Raw genomic sequence first — 13753 nt, 5'->3', positions numbered from 1 at the left:
TCAGTGCGGCGGCGCCGCCCGCCGCGCCTGCCCGGCCTCGTCCTCAGTGCGGCGGCGCCGCCCGCCGCCCCTGCCCGGCCTCGTCCTCAGTGCGGCGGCGCCGCCCGCCGCGCCTGCCCGTCCTCAGTGCGGCGGCGCCGCCCGCCGCGCCTGCCCGGCCGCAGAAGCACAGACGGGCGGGGCCGGGGGGTGCGGTGCCGGTGAGCGTGCATCCCGCGGGATGAGGCTGGGGGGTGGGGCTGCGGGGCGGGGAGCAGACCCGTGGCTGTGCCCAGGTCCCAAAGGGACCCTCCCTTTGGGCCACAGGGCGCCTTCTGGGCCAAGCCCTGGATCTCTAGCCAGGAGGTGGACGGACTCTTCCAGGCACCCGGAATCCAGGGGTCCTGTCGCTGCGTGGAGCTCCTAGGGGAAGTGCAAACCACACCCACCCACCCAAGCTGTCCCACCTCCCCGGGGAGTGATACTCCAGAGGTTCACCTCTGGTGATGGGCTTCTGCCCCAGAACAGAGGTCAACATTTTGTTTAAAGAAATAACCATATTTCAGATTTCCCAATGAGTCGGCTTCTGCTTCCACCTAGAGGTAAAAGTTAGCTAATGCACAAGGAAGGGGGAGTAAAACCAGTGAGAAACAGTAAGCTAAAAAAAAAAATTGTTAAATATTTCTAAAAATCCAGTTTCATGGTGTACAAGGACAATGCGTTTTGCTTTCTGGGATTAAAATGTGTGCTGTGGGATTAGGGTTTGGATTAGATGGTCTCTAAATCCCTTTCACCCCAACTTCTGGTGAACCTGGTATAATTAGTTCATTATAGGATGAAACAGCCACCTTAGTGACATTTTGAAGTAAGGTGGTATAAAAATGTCATAACAAAATAGTGTGATATAAATACAGCATTTTATATAAAGATCTTTAATGCACAGTGGTAAAGTATTGGATGCAGAAACAGAAGGCACGATATACTTGTTGGGAGTAGGAAAGGGAACCCAAGGATGGGAGAGGCACATTTAAATTAGTTTAATTTATTAAACTATTAAAAAATAAAATTATATTACAATAACAATATTGCTGCTTGACAAAAAATTTTAATCAACACGTAAGAATATAAAATCTTATTCCCCAGATATAATCACCATCAACACACCCTAGTGTTTTAATTTTTTTTAATGTTTTTTAATATTTAAATTTATAGGGACTTCCCTGGCGGTCCAGTGATTAAGACTCCGTGCGTCCAATGCAGGGGGCCCGGGTTCGATCCCTGGTCGGGGAACTAAGATCCCACATGCTGCACAGTGCAGCCAAAAAAAAAAAAAATTCATATACATAAAATCATATTATACTGTGTTCTGAACTTATATTTTAATTGATAGATCTTAGAGATAGCTCTATTCCATCACCCATAAGTGTATTTCCCCATCCATTCATGTACATCAGACTTTTTAAATAGTAGAATAGCGTGCAAGTGTATGATCGTATCCAGATTTGTTTCATCATTCCCCTAATTGATTTTTGTAAGACTTTTAGATTGTTTCAGAGTTTTTGCCAATGCCAGCGATGCTGTTACTATAAATGCATCTCAGGGGTGGGGGGAACAGAACCTGCATATAGACAGGATAGAGATGAGGTCGGGGTTTCTGGGTCAGAGGCTTGTATTCATTTTGATGGATGTTTCCAAGTTGCTTTCCAGAGAGGGGCGCCCACCAATAGCTGTGTGAACGCCTGTTCCCTAAACTCTTGTCAGCACTGAGTGCTCTCAGATTTTGACATCGTAACTATCTGGTGAAAAATAGTATTTTGTTTCTAATTTAATTTACACTGCTTTTTGAGTGGAGTTGAGCATTTTAAAACTAGACTTATAAATCATCGTGGCTTTTTTTTTTATGATTCACTCATATGCTCTCCCCATTTTTATGTCAAATGGCGGGTCTTGTTCTTATTGATTGATTGATAAGGAAAATTAACTTTCTGTCATTTGAATTGCAAATATTTTTCGTAAGTTGTTTATCTTTTTATTTTGTTCTTTGTATTTTCTTTTTCATTTTTCTTTTCTTTTTTTGGGGGGGGTGTGCTTATTTAATCTTCACCGTGGCTCTATGAAGGTACCATTATTATCCCCATTTTACAGATGACGAAACTGAGGCACAGGCAGGGTGAATCAACTTGTCCAAGATTGCACGGCTAGTAAACAGTGGAGCTGTATGACAGCCCAGATCTGGTTCCAGAATCCATGTCCTTAACCTGTACTGTTCAGAAGGGCCTGATTTCAAACCCTTGGGATGCCTAGAGAAGAAACACACCTGCCTTCACCTATACTATTTCCTGATGTTGCAGAAGTTCCTGAAGCATGTCAAAATCAGGATCAACAAATAGGGCTTTGGGAGTTTCATATTGTGTTTATAGGGTGACCCCACCCACGGTCAGGCACAAGCTCTGGATGGGAATGCATCTGCAATGAAATATCCACTTTCTTCCCTATAGTTCAGTCTTTCTTGGGATCAAGGGCCCAGTCTTGGCCTTGAGCCAAGGGCAAAATGAAGAGAGCCTTGATTTGGGTTCTGTTACTCAAGGCTTAGCTCCCAGCTAATGGTGTATGGTTCACTGGGGAGGGCGCCCTGAGCCAGGCCCTGGGTCATGTGGGCATAACTCTGCCCGCTTTCTTTCACTTTCATATCTGAACCCACATGAGCAAGGTGATGCCGTTATAGGAATCCCTTTGAAGAGTTCATCGTTATCTCTGGGTTCACTCATGAGTTTTCCCATCGTGAGCAGAGACCATGATGTCTTCCTCTCTCTGGCACCCTGTGATGATCAGGAAACTACCTGCAGACCAAGCTGTGCTTCTCCAACTGTGATGTGCACGTGGATCACCTGAGGATCTTGTGAAAATAGTTTCTGATTCACTAGGTCTCAGAAACATCCTGAGATTGCATTTTGAGCAAACTCCCAGGGCATACTGATGGCTGCTGGTCCAGGAACTGTGTTCTATGTAGCAAGGGCCTGGGATGCTGGGACCTTAGTCATGTTGCAGTTACTTGCAGTTTGTTAAATAGTTTGTTTCAGATCTCTCTCTTATGAAATGAAATACTATAGAAAGAGCTCATTCCCTTCCCACCCACCCTTTGCTGCTGCATGTATACACACACACACACACACACACACACACACACACACACACGATTTGCAAACTTCCCTTCTTTAACTAACTAGTAGCAAGTTGCTTGAGACACATGTTTCAACCAAGCAGGACTCTCCAATGTGAAATGAAACTCCCATCTTTAGAAGAGGAAGCATTTCTTGGGCTCATGATAGAGTTGGGGGTCCTAGGAGTACCCCACCCCCACCCCTACCATGTATACATTCTTACTGAGCAACCCCCTTCCTGAGTTTCTGGTGTCTGGAGTCTAGCTCAGATGGACGCTCTGAAGCCGGTCTCTCGTAAGGCTGGGTTGCCCCCTTCTCTTGCTCTGCTCATTCTCCCCACCCCCCAACTTTCCGGTGGCCTCCATCACCCTGGCTGTGGGGTGCAGGTGGGAGAAGGCAGCCATGGTGAGGACAGGACAGAGTATGACAGTGGCCTTGGCCCTTCCAGGAGATGACCTCATGCGCTGTGTGGACCTCTACAACCAGGCCCAATCCAAGTGGTTTGAAGAGATGGTGACCACCACGTTGGTGAGTGACCAGAGATGCACAAGCTTGTCCGTGCAGGGGCGGGCGCTCAGGAATCCCTGGGTGGATGCTGGTGGATGTGCAGGCAATGGGGTGGAGGTGACCGTGGAGATGGTCATTAGGTCTGCTCTGGTGCTGGGACTGAGACCTCAACTCCGGACCAGCCTATGTGGATTCAGATCCTTGCCCTGGCACTTCCTAGCTGTGTGAACATAGGCAACGATGGGCTCGTGCTGCATCCTTCTGAGGGGTCAGGGTCAACCAAGCAGACAGTGGTCCCTTTAGGAAAAATAGCCAAGTTGAGTATTTCTGGTAAGTCAGCACCCACTGAGTGGGGTGAAGCGGGGTTGGTACGTGGGTCATGGGGCCAGATGAGAAAGGAGGCATCATGCCAGGTGCTTATCACACCGTCCCGCTGCCCCAAGCCACCGCCGTCCATCTGTCTGTCCAGCATGAGACTAACCCTCTGCCTTCCCCAGGTACCAGCCCGCCAGAGCAGATTAGAGGCCTCCCCCGGGGCCAGTGACCTAGTTTTCCTCCTGGTTAATCTCCTAATTAAACTCCCTGCTTTACTTCCTATGCCCTGGTTAATCACCTGGGCAGTGACCTAGTTGTGCACAGAATAGCAGCCGGATCTCCTAAATTCCAAAGATGCAGAGCCACCTGGGATCCAAAGGGCAAACGCTTTCCGCTCTTCCCTTTGACAGTGGCCACCCTGCTCCCGGCCCTCCTGGCTCCCTTGACCTGCCCCTCGGCGCTTGGGGTGGACAGAGGAGACGAGGCCGCTCAGCAGAGGCCCAGGGACAGAGCCCCAGGAGTTGGAGGTGCAGAAGCTCCTGCACGTGTTCCATCTCTCCACCCCATCAGGGGCTGGGGCTGGGGCTGCGCTGGCGCTGAAGCATGATTAAGAGCACGACAGACCCTGGTGCAAATCCCGTTGCTCCCATAATTCCCTGTCGCTGTGGGCAAGCGATGTTACCTCTGTAGGTGTTCATTCCCTTGTTTGGAGAATGTGGGTAAGAAGAGAACCTCTTACGATTATGATGAGGACAATTGAGCAGTGCCCGTAAAGCTCTTAGCACCCACCATGCCTGGCAGAATGAGAGTCAGGAGACAGTAGCTGCTGTGCTATCAGCTACACCTTCACTCCCAGATACGGGGTGGGTTCCTCGTCAGACCCCAGAGGGTCAGGCAGGATGGGGGATAAGCAGGCAGCATCTGTGTTTTGTGTATAGGGGGGTGTGGGACCCGCATGGTGGGGAAGGTCCCCAGGTGGAAGGGACACCCCCAGAGGTCTCTGCCGGTTTCCTCCTCTGCAGGAGCTGGAACGGCTGGAGGTGGAGAGGGTGGAGATGATCCGGCAGCATCTGTGCCAGTACACGCAGCTGCGGCACGAGACGGACATGTTCAACCAAAGCGTGAGTTCCCCGGGCCGAGGCCAGCGGGGCCCCTGGGGGGCGTGGGGCCGGGGAGAGCCATGGCCCTGTGCCATGGTGGCAGGTCAAGTAGCTGCTACAGATGAATCTGGCCGGAAGGTGGGCAGGGGCTCGGGCCTGCAGATGACCTCTTGGGATGGACACGTCAATTACCCTGGATGTCCATGTGAATCCATCCCGAGCGCATCACACAGATGCGTCACGATAGTTAAAATAGCTGGAGGTGTCCTTGCCTCCCCTGGCGAATTTCTTACGATGCTGGAACTGTTCAAAACCTCTCAAGCTGACGTTCCATTTGACCTGTTCTCAGGTGGTAAATGTGGGCACTGATGGAAGGAGGAACAGGTCACAAACCCTTGGGCCACCTGCCCTTTCATCCACCCCGAGGTCTGGAGGGTCACATGCACGAGGGAAAGCAGGGCAGAGGCCAGAGCTTCAGGCCTCCAGGTCTCCCAGCACCCCCCCCCCTCAACGTCAGTGCCTCGCACGGGCCTCCCCGGGGCCTCACAACCCTCTAGAGAGGCTGCTCTGACGGGCACGAGGGTGCAAGCAGCGTGGTTCAGAGGATACGAGCCGATCCCTGGCTGGGCCGCTGCCTCTGAAGGTGTCCTCTCTTCTCCATCCCTTGCAGACAGTCGAGCCTGTGGACCAACTGCTGCGAAAAGTGGACCCAGCCAAAGACAGGGAGCTGTGGGTCAGAGAGCACAAGACGGGCAACATCCGCCCCGTGGACATGGAGATCTAGACGCACGGCCTGGGGGGTCCTGCCGAGGAGGGGCTGGGGTCCCACGGAGAGGAGGTGGCGCTCCGGCCAGGGGGGGACCTGCTCCCAAGCGGAGCTGCCCTCCCACCCGCTCTCCTGGTCCACTGAGGAGAGGGGACAGTGAAGCCAGAAGGGCGGCCCGGATGGCCCCATGGGGAGCTCCCCAGTGTTCCCAGGCCGAGAAGATGGATCCATAGCCCTGCCCTTGTCTCCGAGGCTGAAGCCCCCCAAGTCCCATGCCGTGCTTGCCACTCCGAGAACAAACCGAGGCTGGAACTTTGTGGTCCCTGCTGAGCACCAGAGGGGTCCCCTCCCCACCCAGAGCCAGCTGTGTCACACGCTCGCGCCCCTGGAAGCCCCGAGGCCCTTCCTCCAGCCAGCCCACTTGTCTCCAGGGCTTTGGAGGGGCGGGGGAGAGAGGTCCCTGTCTCCAAGCCAAGTGTCAGCATCAGAATCGTGGATAGAAGGCACCTTTCAGCTCAACAGCCCGCACCCAGAATCCTTTGCAGCAGCCCTCCCTCTTTGTTTTTTCCCATTGCGTATTCTGGGAGCCCACATCCTGGCTCTTCTCTGCTACTTTTCATCTTTGGGAGTCTTGGGAAGAAGGCCTGGCTCCTGTTTTCCCAGACTGACCCTGCCTGCAGAGGTCAGGATGGAACTACCTCATTCAGCAAATTCGCCCCAAGTCGGAGCGTTGACTCGTGTTTCCTATTAGATCAGGCATCAATGTCACGTGCTCTCTCTGGGCGTCCCCGTCCACCCAGCCCACAGCCGCTTCCTCGGGGGAGCTCCCTCCTCCACCCTCGCTTGTCCTGGGGGCTGGGTCAGTCGCATGTTGGAGGTGGGTTGGGGCAAGTGTCTGTCACCCCCCAGATGGCTCCACCTGCCTACGCACAGCGGGGTCGGGACCACTGTCTCATGCATGGCTCTCACTGGCAGGCACTGTGCAGACATCGCAGACTCCCGTGGCCACAGTACATGTCACCATCCAGGCAGTCTGGCACCTTGGCCTCTCAGCTCCTTCTGCACGTTTCAAAGCCCCGCACGGAGCCCCTGCTTGGTGCTGCTACCCCCTTGCCCTTTCCCCATCTCCCCATTCCTGGGAGAGCCTGGTCTGAGTGTGACCTGGGAAGCTTTGGCACTGCCATCGGGTCACTCGTCACTTTCTCCCTTACATGTTAAATCTTGAGAATCAGCTCGAGGCCACAGGAGGAAGAAAAGGGCTGAAGGAGGTCAGACAACTTGCAAGGGGCACATTCTAGCCTGGAACCCACACCCTGAGAACCCATCTTTCTTGTTAATCTTTCCCTTGATTACTTTGGATTCACAGGACTCACATGTTTCTCGTAAGGGCAGACGTCTAAGAAGATAACTCACTGGGCTTTCTCTCTCTCGTCCATGCTGGTAACTGATGACTTGTTATTCTTGAATCTTTTGGCACCTCTGCCTTTTGAGTCAGTATGGCGCCCTCATAGTTTCAGTAGAAAGATGCCGAATAGCCTAAAGTAAACTAAGCTTTGCCAGTTTTCTTATTGAAACATCCCAACCAGAAAGGTCAACAGGAAGACCTTCACCAACATGAAGGCCATCAGGACGGATCTGTGTCTGGCATGGAGAACCACTCCTTCTGGTCTGCAGTTGGGCCATGACACCAGCTGCCAGTCTAGGAATATCATTTCTTTGGTTTCTTTATAAAAAATCGGTGCTAGTAGTAATTGCTTTGTGGCTTAGTAAACTAATTTGTGGATGGTTTTCCGACATTCAAAGCCAATAGCCTTGTTATTAACACAGATGCTTTGAGTGTGATATCGCTCATTGATTTTGTTTTCTCATCCCCATCTGAGGATTCCAGAGTCTTCCGTTCTTCCCTGGGGCTCTCTTGCCTCTTTCAGGGTAGCCCAAGTTGGCCCCGTGTGGGCCAGTCTATTTTCTGAAGTCATTCTTTCCCCCTCATCCTTTTCCCTCGGTTTCATTAGTCCCTCCACATCTTTTTCTTTTTTCTTCCCTCCATTATTCATTCATCAAGCATTTAGCTGAGCCTGGGCAATGTGCTAAGATCTAGGGACAAGGTATGGCCCTGTCATCAGGGAAGCCCACAGTCTCTTGTTTTGTATAGACTTGTCTTTTCTCCAGGGGTCTTGCAGGTCAGTAACTTTGGCATTCACATATAGGTACTCTCTGCAGAATTTAGGTTTGCAGAGATACTGTCTGTTGTGCTGATAGCTCTTCTTTCATTCATTCATTCATTCACTCATTCATTCATTTAATCAGCAGACACTTGGGGCAAGCCAGGCATTGTGCCGGTACTAGAAATGTAGCTGCATACCAGACAGGCACTCCACCCCCGGCCCCCCCCCTCTATTCTCCATGTGGAAGGGGGATGTTTTCAGACCTTTCTGGGGAATGAGAACCTTGCACCCCTTCCACATTTAACCCACTGGGAGCCTGTAATCATAATACAAACTACTGCCATGTGGCATTTACCCAAGGACTGAAAAGCCAGGCAGCAACAAGAGTATAATCTCCCAGTCAGCCAGACCCTCAACGGCTCATATCCAACTCAAATTTCAGAGATTTGTTTTAAACAATTCTTCTCACTGTACAAAGAGGAAGAATGAAGCCCGAGGATGGCCAGTGAGAGCCATGAAATGAACAGCGAATTACAAGCAGGGCTCCGCATGTGGGTGAAATCAGTTAGGATGAAGTCTGGAATATCTAAAAGCGTGCTTCGGAGGGGCCCTTGGCCCCGGTGGTGGTTTGGGTTTGGGCTTTGGCGTGTAGGTTATAGGAGGGTCTGCCTGGCTTGATTCAGGGTGAGTGGCCCCAGGCCATCCTTGAGCACATCCATTGTTCCATTTCTGAGGACAGGTGAGCCTCTTCTACCTGGGAGACACGGAGGCACTTCGTTTTGTCTGTGATAGCCTGATTTTTTACAAAATAGTCTCTAAAACAAAAGTGAGTTGCCACGAAAACCTCCAGGAAAAGCTACTTGTTCCTCTCCATTTTTTTTTCTATTGCTTTTTTTTTTTTTACTGATTTTTTTATTCCATGTCTTTAAATTTTTTAAACATTTACTTAAGAATGCATACACTGATGAAAAAAGTAGTGCTGTTCTTATATCTTATTTTTTTTAAAGATTTTTTTTTTGATGTGGACCATTATTTTTTAAGTATTGAATTTGTTACAATATTGCTTCCATTTTATGTTTTGGCTCTTTAGCCGGGAGGCATGTGGGATCTCAGCTCCAAAGCCCTGGCCAGCTGAGCCACAGGGACGGCTGCCCCGAGGTTCTGCCCGTGGGACTGCCTTGGGCCTCCTTTTACTGGGGAGGGTGGATTGGGTTTCTGCAGTAGGAGACACTTCTCCCTTCACTGGGGCTGATTAATGATCGAAGCAAATAGAAACCATACAACTCAGGAACCAGGGTTTTGTTTCTGTTCCCTTTGTGAAAACCAATCAATTATGAGATTAGGGGATGGGTGCAGAGAAATCATGGCGGAGCCAAAGTCCCTTCTTGGAAATACAAGCCTTGAAATTCAAAGGACGTCAAAGACCTCAGCTTGTTTAAGTGATTTTACTTCCAGCTGTGAGTGGCCTTGACAAGGAGAGTTTAAACAGGGTTCTGCAGACCTGCTGGTGATTATGTAGGTAGGGAAAACCTTGGACAAATGTTAAGTGGGGCGCAGGTCAGCAGCAGGCTTCCTTAGCCAGCATACTGTCTTTATTTCCATAAATCTCCTGGCCCCTACAAGTCCCCCTGCCTTTTCTTTTTACAAGTTTATTGAGATCTTTGACATTTGGTATGGGGGGGGGGTTTATTGACATAAAGTAAAATTCACCCTTTTGAAGTATAAGGTTCAGTGAATTTTGACAAAGGTACACAGCCTTGTAACCAGCACCGAAATCAACGTGATATTTCCATCACTCCAAAACATCCCCTCAGGCTCCTTTGATGTCCATCCACTCCTCCCACCCCCAGCACCTGGTGACCACTGATGGATTTTCTGACCCTGTAGATTTGCCTTTTCTAGAATGTCATAGAAATGGAGCCACAGTGTAGTAGCCTTTGAGCCTGGCCTCCGTCACTCGGCTCGTTGCCTCTGAGTCACCTTGTGGCTGGATGTCAGTAGCTTGTCCCCTTATATCACCGAGTAGCGGTCCGTTGCATGGGTGCACCCCCGCGGCTTCCTTACTTTTAAAATAAGTTGTCTGCCCCCGAAGTTCCTGGCCTGGGGTCTTAAGCTAGTTTGCACGGCTGCTTTCAGCCAGCTGCGCCCACGAGTGGTTCTTGGGGCTCACGCTTGCACTTTCGGATCATTTTAGGTTTTTGACAATGCAGAAAGCTGCTGGGGTCGGGGGGAGGGGGCGGGCAGGGTCTCCACTGCCCTCCACTTCCGCTGGCATCTCAGCTGGCAGTTCTACTTGCTTCTGGGGACCCTCCCTTCAACTTGCCCAGTCCCTGCCATTTGGTGAGGGTTAGGGGGTGTGCAAGGTGGGAGGAGGGAGCGTGGATGAGAAGACAGGGAGCCCATCACCACCCTTTCCTGGATCTCTGTTCCTTCATCGGCAAACTGAAGGTGTTCGTTCTAGACGGTCTCCCAGGCCTCCTCCAGCTGCTGCATTCTGTCTCCTCCCCTTGTCACTTCCAGCTTTGTACCCTGTGCCCACGTCATGCCCAATCTGTGTCCCGTCAGCACGGCTGTGTGTGATGTCACCTAACACCCTCATGAGAGGGGTACCCAGGCGCGTCTCTGTTCAGACACAAAAACTTAGAGTTTCATGAGCTGTTGAGAATGAGGTAGTTCCTCCTTGGACCCCTAAAGAAAGCAGAAGTCATGACCTTTCATGCACCGATTTTTGACACCATGTCCTGAAAGTCACTTCCAAGGAGCAAAAACAGGCATGAAGACACAGCCCCCTCCCTTCAGGTTCTTGTCACTGCTGGAGCCTCGCTCGCCTGGCCTGTGCCCTCACCGTGCTGGATGGTGAGCGAGAGGACCACAGGCAGCTGACACTGGGCAGCTCGGGGCCTGACCCCCAAGGTAGCAACTCCCCCGAGCGCATCTTGATCGTGCCCTGCTCAGTGGAAGTTGAGCCCCGGAAGGCAACCAGGCAAACGGAAGACATTCTTGGGTCCAGGCCAGGTGAAGGTATGGGCCGTGGAGCCCAAGTCACAGGGCCCCACGCTGCCAGGGACCATGAAAGACTTTCACACCATGAAAGTCATTTCTGTCGGGCCTTTCCTGAAAGTGAGGGACCCAACTCCCCTTTCCTGGTTTGGGTGAGACCAAGACAAGTGACAGAAACCCATGTTCCATTTCCCCTAACCCTCTAGATGCTGGGGTGTGGCTGTTGGGTGCCTTTGTTGGCAGGTGCCTCTGAGGGAGAGGGGTTGTGATGAACTTGGATCTGTGTGCGCTGTTCAGGGGAATTGACCCTTTGCGTTTGAGGGAAATTCCTAATGGGATTGCAGCGGTGGGATGCAGGGGGTCAGGCACATGCGTGCTCTCTTGGGGACAGTGTGACATGGGGATGAGGAAGGAAAGCATATGGTACCAGGGCAAGAGCACCAGACTGGCCCTGCTCTGCAGTCTCATTTGTCCCATAACCTGAAGTGAAGTCACAGCCCCTCCCGGGACCTGTGTGTTGCCGAGTGGAGATACTCCTATCTGGCGCCACACGCGGCCGCAGACTGGCTCTCGGGACTGTGGCCTCCAGGCAGCCATGCGGACCCAGGGACAGTCAGTCAAAGGGACACCAGCCATCCTTGGTGACAGGGGCCCCAAAATTGCATCTCTGCCCTTAGGAAGGAGATGAAGGGGGTGGGCAGCCCTTTCACAAACACGAGCACATCAGCAAACCCCGTGAAAGCGGAATTTTCTAACAAACTTGCTTGTTCGCTCTGTTTTCTGTAACTTTTGCTAAATACTTTATACATTTTTAACGTTAAAAAGCGGTGTCTCCTCCAGCATTCCTCATCCCAGAATGAATGTGTTTACTCCACATTGTATATCCTTCCATCCCCTGGCTGCCTAGATCAGTAAATAAAATTGATGTACTATAATTTATAAGTAACACTGTTGAAACTCTGATCCCTATGGAGGCTGTAACCCACTCCTCCCACCCTGTCCCCACCCCCCCCCCCAGCCCCGTAATAGCATTTGTGTGTATTAATGCTGAAAAATTAAATGTTTAAAGGGTTTAAATTTTGAAGGCGTTTGCTATATATAATTGTTCTGCATTATTATAAAGCGTTTTCAGGAAGTTAAATGCTCTCTTTTTTTTATCTTCGGCTCTGTGTGTACACTTGAGATGCTTAGATTCATCCCATGTAAAATAAACTGTCCAGAGACACTGAGTCGTCCCACTGGGCAACCCTCTTTCCTGGAGGGCTGCCACACTCTCCTTTATACAAATGGGCTTAGCGTTCCTCCCATACTCCCAGGCTTGGTGATAATTTTACCCCCGATGACTTAGCAGAGGAACAAAGGACACCTGGGCATTGACACCCCCCCCGATGGGTATCACGCTGCCAGACCCACACCCCTGGCCCCAGTCCCCTCCCCTGGAGACTTCTGTCCCTGTGAACAGAAGAGGCTCCTGGCTGTTATTTCTTTTCTTATCCATCCATCCATCCATCCATCCATCCATCCATCCATCCATCCATCCAAAATTATTGAACATCACTGTATGTCAGACACTGCTCTCAGTACTGGGAACACATCAGTGATGAAAATAGATCAAGAACCCTGACCTCATGGAATTTATATTCTAGCTGAAAGAGACAGAGAGTAATGAAATGATACAATGTGTGTGAAGATGTTCGGTGTTCTGGAGAAAGGGCAGGGGGCGGGGATGGGTAGTTTCAGGGGTGAGGGTGGGTGCGTTGCAACATGAAATAGGGTGATTGGGGTGGCCTCACTGAGAAGGTGACATTTGACCAACGTCGAGGCGACCTGGGAGGGAGCCTGGCAGGTAGCTGGGGGAAGCATGTTCCAGGCAGAGGAGGTACCCCTTTAAGGGCCGGAGGTACCCCTTTAAGGGCCGGAGGCACCTAATTGTTTGCGGCCAGTGTGGCTGGAGGGCGGGGCGGGCAGACTGCAGAGCTTGGAAGGCCTTGGAAGGCCTATGACTTTTACTCTGGGGGTGGGTGGGGGGTGGTCCAAGCCGGAAAGCGCGCAGCCTAATTTCCTTGCTGCGGGGCTCGCTAGGGGATCAGGGGACCAGGGCAGCCGGAACGCGGGCAGAGGGGATGGTGCCTGCAGTGGTGGCCACGTGGAGGTGGGGAGAATGCTCAGGTTCTGGATGTGCCTTGAAAGTGGAGCCAGCACGATTTCGAGCCAGATTGGAGTGGAGTGTGACGGAAACAGAGGCGCTGGTGAGGACTCCAAGGATGTCAGTCCAAGCGACCCAAGGGCTGGATCGCTGTTTACCGCGACGGGGACGCCCTTGGGAGGGGCGTTCCTTCCCATTCTCGGCCTCCCACCCGCCCCCTCCAAACCCCCTTTCCTCTCTGCTTCCTGGCCGGGGTCGAAGGGTCCCCTTGCCCTTCAGCTCACGGCAGGGGAAGGTAGAGGAAAGGGATGGGGGCTGGGGGACTCCCCCCAGCTTGGGGTGGGACAGGGCCAGCCTCTGGGAAGAGCCTGTGTCTTTCAGTGAAGGCCAGGCCGGGAGGGGGAGACAGAGTCACTGGCCGGAGACGAGGCCTTCTCCCCGAGTGGTCTTAGGGGTTCGGGGAGAGTTTATGGCCCCGGCTCAGACTTAACAAATCCGTTCACAATACATCATCCCCAACAACTTGTTTGGCTAAGGAGCATAAACTCTCCCTCTGATAGAAGATGTTTATGCAGGTTTTCAAACAAACCTCCAGGTCATGACCCCTGTCTCGG

The 13753-nt window shown here is 51.7% G+C and overlaps 1 protein-coding gene across 3 annotated transcripts in view; it reads left to right on the top strand.

The window, feature by feature from the left end:
- The window catches only part of GAS7 (growth arrest specific 7), a 204437-nt gene that overhangs the window by 188264 nt on the left and 2420 nt on the right, over positions 1 to 13753 (top strand). The window contains exons 12-14 of one of the 3 annotated variants that reach the window (XM_036835446.1): positions 3589 to 3668; positions 4985 to 5083; positions 5733 to 12120. In XM_036835446.1, coding sequence (XP_036691341.1) covers positions 3589 to 3668; positions 4985 to 5083; positions 5733 to 5846 — 293 coding nt within the window. In that variant the 3' untranslated portion in view covers positions 5847 to 12120. Of the gene's footprint in view, positions 1 to 3588; positions 3669 to 4984; positions 5084 to 5411; positions 5685 to 5732; positions 12121 to 13753 lie in introns of those variants that run through there. The other 2 variants (XM_036835445.1, XM_036835447.1) reach the window with 2 other exon arrangements.

Source organism: Balaenoptera musculus, chromosome 20 (genome assembly GCF_009873245.2).
Source record: "Balaenoptera musculus isolate JJ_BM4_2016_0621 chromosome 20, mBalMus1.pri.v3, whole genome shotgun sequence".
Classification (NCBI taxonomy): Eukaryota; Metazoa; Chordata; class Mammalia; order Artiodactyla; family Balaenopteridae; genus Balaenoptera; species Balaenoptera musculus.
Note: the sequence above shows the minus strand (reverse complement) of the source record. Positions and strands in the feature narration are given on the sequence as shown.